The sequence below is a fragment of the Lepisma saccharinum genome, chromosome 15 (genome assembly GCF_977018435.1).
Source record: "Lepisma saccharinum chromosome 15, izLepSacc3.1, whole genome shotgun sequence".
NCBI classification, from domain to species: domain Eukaryota; kingdom Metazoa; phylum Arthropoda; class Insecta; order Zygentoma; family Lepismatidae; genus Lepisma; species Lepisma saccharinum.
Genome location: NC_139243.1, coordinates 61,493,783 through 61,513,527, shown reverse-complemented (window position 1 = coordinate 61,513,527; position 19,745 = coordinate 61,493,783). Strand labels below are relative to the sequence as shown.

Sequence of the window (19,745 nt, the reverse complement as noted above, 5' to 3'; positions counted from 1 at the left end):
CCCTTAAAGACTGAAGGGGCACGTCCCGCTTGTTCCTTGTCATATCGGCTTGAGACTCCCGTGTCGCGTGTCGCTTCGGTCTGAAAGCTACCTAAGACTAACCATTGCTTCTTCCGTTTCGTTCCTGATGTCCGTCTCATAATTCCACTGGGCGACATTCGCATCGTGGCACCTTGTGGAAGCCTCCGTCTCATAGAATCCTGCCAAGTACTCGGCCAGCTCCTCTTCAGTATCCTTAGCTGCAAAGGGGGAAAAATGGTTAAATTTCTATAGTACATACCTCTTAATACAATTTAGTCAAGAATGAATATAAAAATAATATATTTTGACGTAATTATTATTATTTTCGTATTTCTCGTGTCCAACATTTACGTAAATTTTCACGATAAATCGATTGGTGATATTTATACATATTTTTTGGGTTAGGATTTTCATGACTTAGGATATTTTTTTTTGAAAGGGTGATGTGTTCTCTAAATATATAGAATAGAAATTCATATTATGAAGAAACTAATTAAATGAATGTGCTTTCTAAAGGCATATTTTGGCATATTTGGCCGTTTTTGCGTGATATAGCATATTTTGATGGATTTTCGGTCATATTCAGCATATTTTTTGCATTTTCAAGAAATATACAGTCATTTTCGAAGTGAATTCGTTCTTACGTCCATGTTTACTCCAGAGGTTTTTTCTTTGGACTGTAGCAAAATCTTTTTCATTTTCATTTGAAAATTTAGAGAAAATATTGCAACTCACGGCCCATAAAGTGAACTAAAAATAGTATGAATGTGAAAAAGGGCATATTTTTCAAATTATAGTTCATATTTTGTAAAATTTTAAGTCATAAGAGCATATTATATTTTGCATATTTTGTTGATTTTAGGTGATAAAAATCCTAAGCCTACATATTATATTGTCTTGAATAAAAAAGCAATCTGGATTGATTTAAATGAAGCTTTAAAATCAGGTGATTTTAAAAAAAATCATATTCATATTCTATAAATAAATAATTTATAGAATAATGTAAGGGTGTCTCAAAAATATGGGATCTTTTGAAATCGTAACTTCGGAACACTGCAATGAATGTGGCGCCACGTAACGTACAAAACATGAAGTAGGTGCCATGCCATTCAGTGGAGCGGTGTACAGCGTGCATACGCTGTGAAAGCGTATTGTAAGAATAATGACCTACAAAAAATATCAGGGCCCATGATGCCAGACGATGACACTCCACTCCATACAGTCACTTTGTTGCTGTGTAACGACACTTAATTCTATATACGCGGGTTTTCAAGGAACCAATATCGGAAATTTTGCTTATTGACGAAGCCATTGAGATGAAAATGGGTCTCGTCTGACATCCAAAAATGATCAATTTGGCCAAACGGTAGCCATCTTCCTGACGTCATCTTCAAAACATGAAGGCGACCTTTTGAATGAATAACATGTTTACAATTAATTGAATACTCATCTCCATGAATACACTTGCTTCGAAGTTCATCTTCTTTTATTTTCCATTTTAAATTGTCCCATATTTTTGAGACACCCTTGACATAAAGATATTGTAGATATCAAAATCACTTTTGCTGAAAGTACATTAATCTCGTAATCATTTAATGGTGTTTATTATGCTCTAAGATAGGAAAATAAAGAAAATAAAATACATTTACTGATGGTGTGAAGCTCATACGAAAGGAAATGCACGTAAACACACTTAAATCCTCTTTGATTTAAAATTCAATAACTTTTATAGGCAAAATTAGTAAATATTTTGTGTGGAAAAATATACAAAGCACTAATCATGTTAAACCTTAAATTGTGTCATTATCATTAAACTGTATCTAAACATGGCAGCTGATATTTTTCAAACTATCATTAAGAAAATCTCCAAAATTTAATTTTAGAGTACAACCAGAATGTTAATCTTTAGTGGAAGAAAATTTACTTAAATTATCATATAGTTTCATTAACACACTCAACAAATATTTCCATAGTTGGTACAGTGTCAGAAACAGAAAAATGTTAATTTACATATAATATCTTATTTTGCTTTAATCTAATTGTTCAAATATTTTACATGGCTGTTTACTAGAAAAAACCTTTCTACAAAAAACACATATCTTAATGTATGGTGCCCAAAGGCATACAAGCAATTTTTAGCGTGTTTTTTCTAAATTAAAGAATCGATTTAAATTAAAAAAAAATGATTGTAATCCACCCTGATAAAAAAACAACAACTTTTAATTGCATTTCTTTCCCTCTCTTTACCTTGTACCACCAACATTATTCTGCTAACAAGACTGTACACAGATTTTTTCCTTGTTAAGTTAATGCCGAAGCTAAAGTTCTCATGGTGCAGCTTGTATGTTCGGTATTTATTAATGGTGTTAAATCGAGAATTGTGGTAAAACAGAAAATCGCGAAGTACGTTCACTGTGCGACCCTTGAGTTAAATCTAGACGCCGGCCATGAAAATAGGCGGTTGGGCAGAATTGCGCTGTTGCCACATAAGGGAAAAGCAAAGCGAGACAGAAGTCGCTGTTTCCCGCGCACTGTGTGGCAACGTCATCCGAGCTGCGTTGCCTAGTTCGAGCGTGAGGCCAACCTCTCTCCGGGGGACTTTTGTGTCATCCCTGACCTTCCGAGCAAATACTGTCAGTTGGTATCACGTGGATTACAAAGACCAACTCTACAACGAGAGCTTTCATCCTCTTCAACCTCCGAACACACGGGGTTGGGCTCCACGTGGCAACATGGCGGACGTCTGCCACCCGCCTAATTTCATGGTCGTGCGTTTAGATATCCCTCCGTATGTTCTATACCATGAACCCAACGCCACAATAGGATACTATTTTTCGTGAAAGAACGTATAGTATTATTCGGAAGAAAAAATTGTAAAACTTTTTCGTGGGTTGAGAGAAATATTCATACTTGTCACGTACGTACATTGTGTGGTAATGATTTATCTGTTCTCCGCTAGATGTCACCCAATCTTAATGCAGTATTTATGAGTCAGATTTTCCGTTAAAACCCAACATATCGAGAAGTTCGACAATACAGATCTACACTGATATTTATTTTACAGGTATTCATGTGTGTTCTATTTTACTCTTTAGTCTAAGTTTTCCAGTTCAATAAAGTTTCAGCATTGTTTAATGCACTTTCTTTCACAATATTAATATGATATCAATGTGCTATGAAAACTTTTGATCACTAAAATGTTTGTTGCCATCTTCGGGTCTACTGTTTTATTAATAGATGCTTATAAGATCATCTTTCATCAGAGACAAACTCGCCACATGGGGTAGAATTACCACTCGTATTGAATGCCTCCTTTATCTAAAACGTTATAAGTCCTGTGAAGTGTCTGTTTCCATGAATACTATTCAGTGGCGGCGATTAGGGAGACGAGGGGGCAGTTGCCCCCACTTTTTGCCACTTTTACTCCCGCAGTATGCTAAACCTTATCTACAAAGGCAAATATACTCTCTTTACCCCCCCGCCCCCACAATTTTGCACCTTGCCCCCCCGGATTTGGAACCCAATCGCCGGCACTGACAGAGGAAAAGGTCTAAATATAGGCCCCCCTTTTTATGTTGTCATTTTCGGAGGGAAAAAATAATATATCAAGCACCTGCCTTTAAAATGCATATCTATGAAATATATACTTAAATGTAATAGCATGTTAAAGTATAGAAGGTCTCCATTAAAAAAAAAAACAATTTCCAAATAATGGTAAAATGATGTATTTCAAAATTGTGATCTAAATATGGGTTACCAGTGGCAATATCACAAAAAGCAATTAAAATTTTAAAAAGAACAGTCATTTATCGCTAAAACATTACAAAATTCATATTTATGAATAATCTGTTGTTTTGAAAATCACGCGGAATGGGAAAAATTGAAATTAAGAAAAACATCCAACTATTTGTTGAAAATGTGATCTCAACATTAGACCTCATGTCATAGCCCATATTTAGACCATCACGCTATTTTTCTTCTTCAATTTATTTTCGCTCTCTGTGGTATATATTTCACAAACAAATCATGGCATTATAAAAACTCACATTTGTTTTATGTACCGCTAATATCATAACCTATACAAATCAGATGAGAGTTCAGAAAACGTTGAGTTAAAACATACCTGCAAAAAGTTTTCGGAGGTCACAATTCTATAACAGCGTCCAAGGCCGAAACTAACCACCACTTTCTCTTGCGAATTGGCGCCGCAACCTTTGTCCTTGACAGATAACCAGTTCCAATAGCCTCTGCCAGGTTGCAGCACCCGAGAGCGCTGATAGCTCCAAAACCCATATTTAAACCTTCGCCCATATTTAGACCTTCTCCTCTACTATTGGACTCCTACTCCTGTCCGCTTATTTTGTGAGCGGGGTAAATTCAACAACGAGGAAGAACATTATTTACAATTAGCTTAATTCGCCATATTTTGTGGAAGGATACATATTTTACCTGGGAAGGTGGTGATGTTTTTCATGGCCACGGCAGCATATGGTAATAGATAATCGAAATTACCGACTTTTGCTTGTTATGTCTGAAATAACTGTGCAGTAAATGCTGCTGGAGTAATGTACTTCTGAGAGGTTACTTCCAAAGACTCAGACAGAGTGATTTCTAAATCAAAACGTCTGCAAGAAGAGTGTAGAAGTCTCAATGTAGAACGGAACAAAGAAGGCTATTTATAAGCTAAGACTTGTATAAGGAACGTAATTCATGAGTTAATACTTCTGCAAGCAGAACGATTCATAAGCTGACTTCTCCCAATAGTAAATAAGTGTATTTTCTAAGCCAAGCCAAATGAGTGATTTATGAGTTAAAACCTCTAAAGACAGAGTGATTTGAAAGCTAAGACTTCCCACAAACTATTTTAAAAGCCTGCAAATAAATTGATTTACATGCAAAAACTTTAACGTAGAAGGTTAATCACGAGCTAAGACTTCTACAAAGAAGATGATTTTTAAAATAGCGAAACCTAGCGATTCCTAAGACTACTACTGAAGTTGTTCTAGGCCAAGACTTCAGTTGCTATTTATAGGCACATATTTCCCATAACTGCCCTACAATGGATTCATGATTGCTATGTCTATTACAAGTTTAACAGTACTTACTGTGTATTTGTGTAGACCACCCTACAACATCCCCACTTTTCTTGTTCTCGGCATGCAAGAAGTCACTGAGAGGCTGAAAGTATCTGAGCAGAGGCTTCGCAGACAATTCGGTCCCGTTGGTGACAACCGCGAGGGCCGATTGCCAACTCTCTGAAGCCCCAAGCATCATCAGGTTCCTGAAATTAACATATAAAACAGGAACATGCAGTAATCTTTTGTGAAATTATTTGGGAAGTATTTGGACTTTCAAAGATTACTTATTACTGATCTTTTTTTCTTCTTTATTTTTTACATGATGTGATCAACACCACGCTCCGACCACCTTTACCCTACAAGAACTCATTTATTTGAGTCTGTTGTCACCTCCTTCGAACGTCTGATTTACAGCTTGAGACCTTCGATGGACAAGTTATGTGACAGATAGGCTAATCGGGAGTGGACCTACAGTCCGAACCAACCTCTTTGGCAGAGTAGTTAGCACGACGCCAGGGGTCCCTGTTTCAAGGGAACGGAACTTTATGTGCTAAAAAGCTCAGAAATATATTTTTTTTATGTGTCATAAATGTTGAAAATATGTGATAAAAACAGGAAAATATTTGACAAAAATAAAAAAAATATTGCATGCATTTTAAACACCTGAAATCAGTTTCTAAATGCTTACCTCTTAGTGAGCTATTTCTTGGAAGAGTTGCAGTGGATCACCATAGTTTTTTTCCAAATTCTCCATTGTAAATCTGTGATGATTATCTCCAAAAAGGCTTCTTATATTATGAGAAAGATCGCTCCACGTCACAAGAAACAATTCTTTCATATTTGAAGCACGAAATGTCACTAACGCTTAAGTTTTCCAAAGCATTACGTTGTACGCTTGCCTCGTCTGGGTAATATTTTCCCCCAATAGGATCGTAGGCGAGGCGCCAGAAGTCTGCCTGCGAGCGTGTTTAGCAAACCTAGCACTCTCGATATGAAAGAGGTGCGGAGAATAAACATTTTTCCTTCGATGATTTCGAGGTACCTGAAGTCAATGATCGATTTTGTGTATTTAAAATGAAAATTCGCAAAATATGTATTTACATACGGAAAACTTGAAAATATGTGTGTTTATGAAAAATAAAATTTGCTGTGTTGACATATAAGGCTATGATCAGAATTTTGGCAAAAACGAGGGGGTCTATCTTATCGCAGAGAAAACATTTATTTACCTAAAGTTCCGTTCCCTAACTCATCCTCATCGTCGCGATTAGTCAGGAGTGGAAGAAAACCGACGTAAAATATCCTAATTCAATCAATCAAACATTGCACCGTGCCATGAAGGCACATATAGGTTGAATGTAGAGGTAGGGCTCCACACATTAACTATCTCGGCCAATTTTTAGAGATGGTGTGATCAGCAGCACGCTCCGGCAACCTTTACGCCACAAGTACCCATTTATTTGAGGCTGGGTGAACTCCAGAGGTGCTTTATGCAGAAACAAGACCGAAAAAGTCCTACCCTCCCCCTTACGACTAAACCACAGCGACACCATTGTAAAATTAAAGGGTAACGTTATTGAAAGGGGTCCATATGTCAATATCCTTTCACGATATACACTAACGAGGTTCTGGCGTGAGTGGAGTCTGCATCCACAGCCAAGTGTAATCCCCTGTGACTGTGAGGCTTGTATTGTGTGCGGTTTCTAAGGATTTGTGATTGTCTTCATCAATTTCATCTGTTCGCCATTCATCCTCATCGTCGCGATTAGCCAAAACTGCTAGCAAAGCGAATCACTGTGAAATATTGTGTAAATATGGAAACTAACTTGAGCATTCGCCATTTAAACACATACTTTTGTCTTATTTTACGTGGATACCCCAACCAACACAGAAGTAAGTCATATTAGTAAAAACTGGAACTTGGAAACTCAGCTAGTCGCGACCCGGGTTCGATTCCTGGGGAGGGTGATCTAAGTTCGGAATGTTTCCGGCCTTGTCCCCGGATAAAGCGGCTCTGGGGATCAGCCAGCCTCAAATCAATGGGTACCTGGGAGCAACCCTGGGGTGTAAATGAGGCCGGATAGTGGTGCTTATCAAAACACCTCCAAAATGACCAAGATCGAGAATGTGCTTTCATGGCACGGTGTTGACATTCTCACTATAGTTGTTGCTAGGAATGAATAAAATAAGTTGACATTTTACGAAACTCCCCACAGTATGGAAGAAACAAAATTTTGAATGTACAGTCACCGACAAAAAAAATGGACACGTAGTTCCTGAAATACTTGCTTTCCTGCAAGGTGTTGTCTGTTGCCTAACTATACGGTACTGTACGTACATCTCTGCCAGACATTATTAGAATAATTAAATCAAGAAGACTTATACCCTGTCCCAGCTAACTGTGGAGCAAGGCTGCGCATAGCGTCAGAGAAGCGAGGGAAATTGAGTGGCCAGAGGTTTCCCCAACTCCACGCAATTCCCGTTCCTCTCACGTGTTCATTGGTGGAGCCGTTTCGCGTCACTACTTGCTCAGAGACTTGATTTCGTTTACCTGCTCTATAGTTACCTGGCACAGAGTATAGGTTGGCAGGCCATGTGGCACGAATGGGAGAGTAAAGGAGAGTTTATAGGATTCTTGTTGGGAAACCTGATGGTAAGAGACCTGTAGGAAGGCCAAGACGAAGATGGAGGGATAACGTTGAGATGGACCTAAAGCAAATCGGTAAGGATGGTAGAGATTGGATTGATCTTGCCCAGGATAGGGACAGGTGTTGCTGCAGCCATGAACCATCGGGTTTAAGAATGCTATAGTGTTAGTTACACTCACTTCAACATTTCTCCAGCTTTCTTGTTGTTGCTGAAATCACATTCGTGCAGTTGCCTTCCTCCGTCCAGTTGTCCAGCCTCACGACACATGGATTCAAAGAATTGGAACTGGAGGATAATTCCAACGAAATACCTGGAAAGAATTAATAAAAATTCACCCATTGTATAACTTACAATTATGTGTTTCATCTTATGGAATTAAATATTATCCGTTCAACAGCCATTACGTCTTTTATATCAACAACTTTCTCCGTTATTTCTTCATTGTCTCTTGCCAAATTATTTTGATTATAAGTAGGCATGATCCACCATAATACTTCTATTACTTTATCTAGTTATAGTAATTAATAATAATACATAAATAGACGCTAGTTAATGATATATTTCAAAGTAAGATTCAATTTAAATAAATTTGTTATTTTGCCGCTTGGAGTGACATCTATACTTGCATTTATAAACTACCCTCTATAACAGACGGAGTGACAAGCGACAGCTTAAGTAACTTGGAGATACACTGTCAGTACAATACTTATGACACTATGCAGTGGCGGCGATTAGGGGGAGGGAGAGGGTGGCAGTTGCCCCCTATTTTTGCCACTTTTGCCCTCACTATGCTAAACTTTATCTAACAATGGAATGTGGACTGTCCTCCCTCAGTTTTGGCCACTGACGCTAAGTATTGATTGCTGTGCAAAATACGCTAACAGCACTAGACCAAACCTGCCTAACATATTCACTTCTTTATTTCTGTTATTAGTTGCATACGTACGTAGGTTAGACAGGTCAGGTTTGGTACTGTTAACCAAGGGTCACTTGCCCCTCCCCCTGAGCTTTCTGGAAATAGTTGAATGGTGAAATTGTAGCGATATTTTGCAACAAAATATATTGTTTTCTGTGACTTACACGCCACAAGTAACAGCAATTATTATTATCATTATTTGAATTAGTTTACATTTAAGCTTACATATTATTTTACACTGATTTATCTATAAAAAACAGCATTTTGTCCTGCAAGAATTGATGTTAGTGTACAGTTATGCAAATTATATGGAGCTACAGAATATGGAAATTTCAAATGTGATTTAAAAATAATATACGTATTTCAAACCAGTATGCTGTCGAAACTACTGATCACTGAACAGCACGGCGCTCCCTGGCGGAAGATAACGTTGTCTAGTTTCAATCTATGCCGCCAGATCGCTCGCGCAGCGCTGTTTGTCTTCACGATCCCACTACTTCAGTCAAGTGCGAGATTTTCTTAACGAAACTCTTCCTAACCGTTGGATTGGTGTCAAGCAGCTAAAGACTTGGCACTTTTCAGCTGGCCTCCACGGCCACCGGATTTGTCTCCCTGTGACTTTTTTGTGGGAGTACATTAAGGAAACCGTTCCTGTACCAACACTTCCAAATGACCTGGAAGAGCTGAAAAATCGGACCACTACTGCTGTAGCGTCAGTGACGATGGACATGCTTGCCCGAGTTTGGAATGAATTTCAGTACCGCTGTGATGTTGTTCGTGCCGCTGGTGGAGGATATATTGAACATCTTTAGATATTCGTAAATAAGTGTCAAAACTTTCATAGTTGTACTACGACGCCAAGGGTCCCGGGTTCGAATCCCGCTCCGGCTTGGTTGTTTGTGAATGTCCGCTCATCAATTTCATCATTTCATCACTCATCCCCATCTTCGCAAATTAGCCAAAAGGCACAAAACGCGAAGTAAAATAAACTAAATCAATCAATCAATCAATAGTTGTACTACTTCTATTTTTTCAAATATACCTGTTTGAAATACGTATATTCTTTTTGAATCACCCTGTATGTAATTAAAAACATTAGTAGTAGTAGTAATAATAACAAAAGTAAAATCAGTAATAATACTAATAATAACAACAACAACAACAAAAGTAATAGTAGTAGTAGTAGTAGTAGTAACGAAAGTAATTGCAGTAATAATAATAATAATAATAATAATAATAATAATAATAAAAGTTTGTATTACTCTGCCCCCCTGAGAAAAAATCCTGCCTGCGCCCTTGCTGTTAACGTATATAGCCAAGGGGGATTTGTCACTAGGCTATCCTAGACATCGACTATTAAAATTCCTTAATATTGTGATAACAGCTAAATACAACAACACGTCACGTCCTTTTACTTGCTTATTTCACGAAAAGAAAGAGTTACTAGCGTTCAAATAGGTTCTTACATCATGACCCTATTTTCAGTACTGTATTTGAATAGAGGACGTCTGTATGGCAGACTTCAAAGGAAGTCGCGAGAGGTCACGAAACTGAGAAGGTTTTCTCGTTAACTTAAAAACTATTTCTTCCAAAATCTTCAGCAAAATTGCTGAGAAAGTTAGTTGGTAAATATTCAGTTGAAGAATGTGTATACTGTCAAATTCTTTTAAAGGATTTATACTTGACTAAAGCAAAGTATGAAGTGAATTCGGCTGGAGACTATTCAAGACTTATTGCTACAAATTGACATTCATCTGAGACGGCATTTTATGGGGATGAATGTGTAGACATCAGTACTGCGCGATCTTGAGTTTATCATGCTCTTAAAGAAAACCCCAGTTGAAGAAATCTCAGCTATCTGAGAGAATGGAGTGAAAGGCCGCGAACTGCAACTGATGGAGGTCATCGGAATCGTGTTCAGCTTGGGTTTTCTTTACGAGCATGAACAGCACATTTTCTGTGGTTATAAACTCGATCACTTCACGCTACTTGAGGCGCTTCACCAACATTGCATGGTTACATGCTGCCATTTTACTCGCTATAGTTCAGCATCCCCTGGCGATAGAAGTTTGAACCCTTCAATGGAGAAGCAGGAAAGTATTATAAGTGCAATGCATGGTTGCTCAAAATCCAAAATGCGTTTACAAGGTAACAAAGAAAATAAAAACATAGGAAGCTTTACTTTTGAGCATGCCCTCGTATATATACTTTATTGTAGATCCATTTCAGGATTGTAATGTTGTTGATTGACATTCCAAATTACAGTTTGCAGAATTTTAACACAAAATGTTAATAAGAAATGAAATTAGGCATGCCATATTTAATGCAAAATATTGAACTTTTCACGAGTTTTGTATCTCTTCAACCAATTGAACCTCAAACTCAAAATTTTTACTGAAGTTACTTATCATGGAGTACTGTATTGTGTACAAATTTCAGATTTTTAAACAACTGCCCACCAGAGATATTTAACCCTGAACTTGGAATTTTTTTAACAAAAAGTATTTGTTTATGACCCTGTAGAAAAAAATTATGAAAGTCTCAAGATTCAAATAATTTGGCATACTCTATTGGTACACAGGTACTCGCACAAAAAAATCAAGTGTCAAACAAACTGCCTTCCCCCCAAAAAACAATGTGCGAAAATGTCATTTTGAGCGAATAAAATACACAATTTTGACCTTAAAATTTATTATGAAGGAATAATATTTTGAAAATTTCACAGAAATATAATTGTAGCCTATAATGTGCTTAACATCACAGATTTTGTCTCATTGTCGTAGGACCTACCAGAGCTGAGAAAAAATGTTGCCGCTGATGCTTACGAATGGAGAAAATGACGCGCGCCATGATAAGAAAATGCCCGCCATCTTCAAATCGGTGATAGTAAAAATAAAATAACAGTGGTTCTGAACTGTCAACATATGAGGCTCACACCACACAAAAAATAAACTTTTTTAAAAATGGTCGAGCAACCATGTCGTATGACTTCATATGGATTGACCCAATAGTAAAATTGTAAAGATATTTTATAACAAAAATGTTGTTTTGTTTGACTTATAGGCCTTAAGTTACAGCAACTATTATTATTATTACTTGAAGTAGGTTACATTTAAGGTTACAGTCTATTTTACACTAACTATAAAAAACAGCTTTTTGTCAGTATACAGTTATGCAAATTGTATACTGTATAGATACTCAGGAATATGGAAATTACAAATGTATGTAATTAAAAAAACATAAGTATTGTATTAGTAATAATACAAAAATTATAGCAACAATAAAAGCAGTACTAATACCAATAATAGTAATAACTTTCTATGACCCTGCCCCCCCACCTGAGAAAAGATCTTCCGGCCGCCTTTGAGTGAAGTACCATGATAAAACATTATTATTAATAATAATAAAAATAATAATAAAAAAATAATAATAATGATGCCGACAAAGGCCAGAACAAAGAATAGTCTAGGAAAAGAAATATAACACATGTATAGAGTCAAGTTGCTATAGCTGTCGCTAGCCGCTCGTATGCGACAGAGCTGTTAACAAAATAGGATACAAAAGACCGGATCCTGAGTTCCAATATCAGCCGAGGCATGGATATGTCATTGTCTTTGTTATTTATTTTATTTATTTACATTTTATACTGATTGTCACGAATCTAGGACAGTTGCGATGGCGGACAATTGCGATGAAACCAACATCACGGGCAATTCCGATGGTTTTGACGGTGAAGGTTTTTCAAACTAATGGTAGGACAATTCCGACGATCAGGTCCTAACCTAACCGAAGGCGCCACAGAACTAATAATGCTGTAGAAGGTGACACGCACCTTCTCGGTCTTCTAGGGTCTAGGTTGTTTACTATGTTACCCAGGATCGAACTTCTCAGATAGCTGTTAGGGTAACTATCTTACAGATCCTAACCTGGTCGCTGGTGTAGGATTTTAATACCTTTCCTTAGTTTTTCACATTGATACTTACGTATTTCTTCATTCCCAAGGGTTCTTCAAGTTCGCGTTTCGTTTTTTGCACGCAAATAATCTCAATTTTCGAAATATCGAGTATGTTTATTTTGTTCGCTTTCGCTTGCGTTACACGCAATATGGCGGAGAAATCTTGACTAGCGTAGTCCATGATCAGTGGTTATGCAGTGTTGCAACCTTCTTCATAGATAAATACCTAGTTTCGTGTTACTGATTTTGTATTTTTTTCCAGGTTCGAAAACCCCACGAACCATGAACGGATAGACCCACGAACCATTCATAAATACCCCCACAAACCATTCACGGATAGCCCGACGAACCATTGATGGATAGCCCCACAAACCATTCATAAAAAGCCCCACGAACCATTGACGGATAGCCACACGAACCATTCACGGATAGCCCCACGAACCATTCATAAATACCCCCACAAACCATTCACGGATAGCCTCACGAACCATTGATGGATAGCCCCACAAACCATTCAAAAAAAGCCCCACGAACCATTGACGGATAGCCCCACGAACCATTGACGGATAGCCCCACGAACCATTCATAAATAGCCTTAGAGAAAGGGGGGGTTATAACCCCCATCAACCTCACATTGAGCACGCCACTGATCCTGTGAACATCATGTTGTCGCAAGTTCGTAATCAGAAATGATGAACAGTACTAACTCACGTTTATCCAGAAAGTCCAAAATTCATGTTTCCGTTTCGTATACCATATAAAAAAATACAATCATATCCTCCCAACACTAAACGCAAACAAAATGTTGAACATGACCAGACGCCGAAAATTACATCTGTGCTGTTTTATTCATAATCTTTTACAAACCAAAACACCTAGAAACCTATTCCAGAAATTAAAATTCAGAAGGGAAATACATGATTACAAAACAAGGGGAAAATCGAAACTTGAACTTCCAAAGCACACACTAGTGCTTTTCGAATCATCATTTACGTATTCAGCTGCAAGAGCGTGGAATAAACTTCCTCCTTCCATGACGTCCCTCACTAATCGCAACAGCTTCAAAGACAAACTAAAAACTCTTTTGTTAAATGAACAATATCTGTGCTCCAGCACTCACGAATAATAGCTCTCTATCATTTCTGAACCAACTTCCTAATAACAAGTATTTTCATGTTCATTTTGCTTGTTTACTTTTCCCCTTACATGTTGTCAACCCTTAACGATATTTTGTCCTTTCTCGCATATTAAGAACATTTATATGTTTTCTACACATAACATTAATATTAATTTGTATTATTCTTAACCATATCACACCAAGCACAATTGTGTCAATTAATTTATGTATTTTTGTGTATTTGTTTTCAATCTTTTTTTATTATAATTATTATTATTATTATTATTATTATTATTAGTGTGTAGACTATCCTTTGTTCTCAATTTTGTATTTGTTCTTTTTGTGTCTTCTTTATGTTTATCTCTTTCTTCTTTGTTTGTTATTGTACAAACATTTAGTAGGTAGAATGTATTTAGTATGTATATGTATGCATCGGGGTTAGGTGGTAGAACAGCCGCAGGCTGAACCTCGCCCTTTAATAAAGGAAAATTGAATTGAATTGAATTGAATTACGTTCTAAAACTGTTACACAGTTACAAAACCGCGTATTTGGAAACACTGACCGGTTGTTACGTAATGAAATGCTTGCAAATATTTGGTTCACGTAGTAGACGGACATCAAGAGAACAGCTTTCGTGCATCGGAGTGACATTAATGTCGAAAATTATATAATTTACGGGCAAAAAAATTTCAACGAGGTGAAAACAAACTTCTAAGACCTTCCTAAAGTATAAATAAACCCATTTCGGTAAGTACTTTCTCCTGTAAAATTGAAGAAATACGTTTTGGGGGATACGAAAATTTTACTTCTTTGGTTTAATTTTAGCCTTCATTTTTTGTATCTTCATGTGTCAATGCGGAAAACAGTGAGAAATAGTGTGGGGTGTAGGTGACTTCGGCCAATTTCTAACATGCCTTTAAAAGGGACTTTATAGATAAAGGCGGGGCCGCGGTAGCGGTAGGGGGCGGTGTAACGAGTGCACTCACGGTCCCCGAAATGACGTGTCAATCATACCCCGGCACGGGGCCAAACGTCGTTATGTGTACGGGAAACCGGTCGTGACTCTCACGGTCCAGGTTTTCAAGTTCGGTACTGAGAAGGTCGTTTATTGTCGTGCTATTGCGAGGCGGAGATAATTACCTTGAAATGTTACACTGTTTTGTTTACCTTTGATATGTAGATTCGAACAATCATAACACACTAATAGCATAATACCCGGTACCTGAAAAACGTCAAATAACAACACTGAAGAACGGTAAAAAGTGAATATATATTGTAACAACAAAACAAATATTGCAATCAACAACTGTCTACAAAGCCTCCTCAAACTCTCACTCATTCACTCTCTTTCACACACTTGAGGTATTTTTACATGTGAAGTATAGATACAAATCATGGATCTCATTATCATATCATTCCTTTTTAGTTTTAAAGGTTTATGTGAATTAGGGTATTTGTCTGCCAGCTCCTGTGCTCTTTTAAATTAATTCATGCGCCAGTCCTCAGAAAGCGGTTAACTAAGACAATTGGGTCGGCGTGGTTAAATCTTTCGTTCGAATGAACGTATGCATCCAGTCGTAAGCACGACATTATACAAGTTTCTCGGACGGGGGTAATACACATAAGCCTCTCTCGTCCAATGAGAACAACTACACAATTACATAGTGATGCAAAAACTTACTTGGCTCCAGCTGCCGGAATACACAAATCAATCGTCGGCGCGAGCAAAAATTACATCAAAAACCACTATGCAACAAATAATACTACTTCATGCGCACGACCTTGCAAAAAAAAACCTACGCTTTCCACAATTAAAAAGGACTCATCAGTCAAGTATTGACAAATTAAATGGCTCGACGGGGAGGTCGGTTACACAAAAAAATGGAGCACACTTTGACAATTTACACTAAATATTAAAGTAATGAAAAGGAGCTTCTGACCCTGAATGCACACAATTACATTAGAACATCTGAACATGAAATAACCCTTTCTTACAACAATATCAAAAAATTATCAGACACGGGGGTTAGGTTCGGGGGTTCCTGAGTCACTTCGCAAATAAGTGAGACTTCGGCGTTAACAGTACGGTGTTGATACTAACAATGCACGTTTACATGGACATAGACCCTCTGAAGTATACTCTACCGGACTCTGCTACATTGCGTGGTCATTCATCTCTCCTGGACGCGGGACTTGCACACGGTTCCTATGTGGCGAAATTGTTCTCCGAGGTCGATCGCGACGAAGAATCATTGCGACGATATGGCGTACTTGCACCTCCTCAGTACTTCGGGCGTTCCTCTTGTCACTAGCGTCGGGTGTACGTGGTCACGCGCCGGTCCCCAATCTCTCTAGTGTCGGGCATCCATTGAACGTCGATCTGGAATCATCTCTCTCTGGTAACGGGCTTCGATTGGGCGTCGATCTGGAGTCGTTCTTCTCTCTCTCTCTCTGGTAACGGGCTTCGGTTGGAACGTCGATCTGGAAACGTCCTTCGAGCTTTAGACAGTGTTCGGCTTTGATGTCGTCTTTGGTGCTGGCTGGCTGGCTTCACCGGATGGTAGCTGCGCATCGTTGCGGGTGCCGGGGAGTCGACGGCCCCCCTTCTCTATCTCCTTTAGCTCTCCATTATTAGGTAGTCCACGCTTGGCAAAAACAAATCACCGTGTAATCTTCACCAAAATAAGGTGCACACTGGTAACTCTCTATGTGCAATTCGCTCACGGTACGTAAGAAAACGAAGTCCACGGACACAAAACAATAATCACGCGAGAGTGTAGCGCGGAGATGCTCTCTCTATGAAATCCGGGTCAAAACTGTGTATGGAATGGTAGTACCGCATATTCTTATAAGAGATTCAAATTCGTCCGTTGAAAAGCACGCTCAAGTGGCTTGGCTTCGGTTTCTGACGGGATGGAAATGGCCTCTCTCCATTGTCTTGAAACGCGGTCACCGACGCGTCTCCGATCCTTGCAGGCTTGGGCTCCAGCTAATTCTCCTGGTCATCCGTGACAAATGGGTTCGCCCACCCGCTGCGACTTCAAGTCAGGTCTCGACGAAAATGATCTTTCCTTTTCTCCGTGTTGGTGCAAATATGTCATGTTCTAAGCCTAAAAGACAGTTCGGCTGTCACTCAAGAAAAACCCGTCTCCCAACTCCCGACGTCTGGCTCGGATACAAGTTTATCCACAAAATAAAATCAAACCTCACACTTTTATATTTGAACTTACAATGAATCAATAAACAAAAAATAATTTAAATCGAACTGCGTTTCACATGTCACTAGATACCGTGACAGCGGTAAGTCAATTACCCCAGGGGCGGAGCCCGGAATCGGTGGTAATTTTGACTCAACAATTTCAGACGACAAAATCGCAACTTTAAACGGCTGTACAGTCGTAAATACTTATTTCCGCGCTCCAATTTTTTTTATTCAGAAATAGGATCACATAACCTTCATAATGAATTTTTATTTTTCAAAATTCGAGGGTGTAGAATAGGGTATCCGACCCAATAACATACCTTTCTAATATATTTTTTCAAAGCCAAAACCGTTTATACAATGATTAATTTTGTTGTCTTAAAGAAATTTAAATTAGTTCTCGAACATTCTCAATCTTGTGCGAGTCATAGATAACGTATGCACACCCAGATGTTGCACTTTCTATTTTCAAATGGTAACATGAACAAATTCGACTGGGGCGACACAAAGGTTGGAACAACGAAATAAATAAGGTGGCTTGGAAGACCGCTTCCAAAAATTCATGACGTTCTGGCCTGCCTCAAGAGCCAAGCAGAAGACACCAACATCACGTACATGCCGATGGAACTTAATCTAGAAGGTCAGAAAATGAAGAAACGTGGTATTAAATGAGACGAGAGATTTGGAAAGTTTATTCGCACATATGAGGAAACGTGTCACTTCAAAATGTGTCTGTTGGCTCTACAGCCAATGTTCAAGAACTTGATTGAACCAAATTCACAGCCGAAAATATCAATATTTCACATAATTCTTTTGTAAGAGGTATTGTACGGGGTGTTAAGTCACACTTCAATTTGATAGAAGATTTAAAATGTCATCACGATTGTCCCTTTCACTTCTAACTGTGTTCATCGCAACTGTCCGTCATCACAATTGCCCGCCATCGCAATTGTCCGGCTACCGATTGTCACGGAGATAAATAGAAAAGTGGTGCGAAATAATGAAATAGAGAACGGTTGGTCGAGGACAAAATTACGTGGCTCGTCTACCAGGCTGAAATGTTAATTATTAGAGCTGGGAAGTTGATGAAAAGTCATCTTCTTTTCTGTGTCTCGAAGGCAATGCTAAACCTGGTAGTATAGGCCAGCCCGTTTTCCTTCAGTTGGAATCGGAAAACATTGTTTTCATGTTGCATTTCCGACCTTTCTTTGCTTTTAGGTACTTTTTCAGTATTTGTAAACGTTTTGTTATATATTTTTTTATCCTTCCCTATTCTTGCATGAATTTTAAATGCATTTTGACACGTTCTTTCAGTCAAGAGAACAAGATTTAAACCAAACACAATAAAAATGATCACACAAAATACTCGTAGCCTCTCAGGGTATTGGGTAATAATATCTCGGTTCGTTCGTTGATCAAATAAAAATCAGTCAAGTTTTCACTAAGAGAAAATAAATATATTTTACCTCTTAGCAAAAGAAATACTTCTGTTCATAAAATCCATTTCACTCAAGGAAATAACAGCTTCTTACAATTCCACTTGACCACTCTTTAAAACTCTTCTTCTTCTTCTTCGTGACCCTTGCCGCCGGGTATATGGCAGTTATGGTCAAAGATCTGGGATGCAGAACACTGGTGAGTAGAGGCACCATTGAATCGAAGTCATTGTAATAGTTGTGGTCGTAAAGATATCGTAATATTACACTTCACTGTACTTTAACACTGATCAGAAGCTTGCACATACACACAAATTTCAAAATTGAATACCACTCTGTCGAGCAAAACTATATAATATCCACATCGTACGAGGGGAAGGAGACGATAATATGGAGGGTATGGATACAGGAAATGGTACCTTGGCTCTGTGTAATCTGTTAAAAAGAGCGTGTCTGTGTTTGCTCCTTAACGGGCAATGGAAGAAGAGATGATTTGGTGTTTGTTTGTTATCTCCGCAATCACAAGCAGGGGAGTGATTTTGATGCAGTCTTGCTAGGTGTTCGTTTGTGCAAACGTGTCCCGTTCGTAGGCGAAGTGTGAAAGTTATCACTTCACGAGGAAGTTTCAGTTTATGAAACCAGGGTCGACTGACTACTTTTCTGCGTACCATTTATAAGTGGTCGTATTTGCAATTTGATTAAGTGCCCGAGCTTCCCATTGGGAATTAAGTTTCATTTTAACTCGGGGTAGAAGATCAGTATAGGAAAAACGAAGGGGTTCTTTAAAACTCAAAGCCCGAACTCCAAAGTCAAGACAAAACACAATCGTAATTTCCATGGCAACAGCTCATACAAGATATGTACATAAAGGTCGGTGACTATTCTGACATTATCAGTGATAGGTTTAAATATCACATACCACAAGAATCACAAAATAAATAACAGATTAATATTAATAACAATAAACATTTGTACAACGAGAAAGGTGATTATACACAATAAATATTAGTACAAGAGGAAAGGACGTGTCAATTTGCTAGCATAACGTTCACATTAAAAATTCCCAATATGGTATTTTTAGCCAGTACGCCGTCAATCGAAGATATGGTGAATCCAAAATCACAATATTTACAACTCAAATCTTTGGGAATGGATTAAATAATTAATTGTCGTACATCTATTTTTCTCCAGGAAACTTAACGTACTATGGCTGAAACCTACTTTGAGATTTACTTCCTGGCCACTATCATAGTAAAATTAGTCACAACAAACAAACATTATTCAGGGTGTTTCTGTGACCGTGTTACAGACTTGCAAGGATGATGGAAGGGAACAAACGCAACAAAATAAGATAGGGAAGCCTGGTCCGG

At 38.2% G+C, this 19,745-nt stretch overlaps 1 protein-coding gene across 1 annotated transcript in view; it reads right to left on the bottom strand.

Annotated features, from left to right (window-relative positions):
* LOC145999282 (angiotensin-converting enzyme-like) overlaps positions 1-19,745 on the bottom strand; it is a 280,447-nt gene that overhangs the window by 67,964 nt on the left and 192,738 nt on the right. The window contains exons 11-13 of the mRNA XM_083136220.1: positions 7,927-8,058; positions 5,127-5,302; positions 103-239 (exon numbers count right to left, since the gene is read on the bottom strand). Coding sequence (XP_082992346.1) covers positions 103-239; positions 5,127-5,302; positions 7,927-8,058 — 445 coding nt within the window. The remainder of the gene's footprint in view (positions 1-102; positions 240-5,126; positions 5,303-7,926; positions 8,059-19,745) is intronic.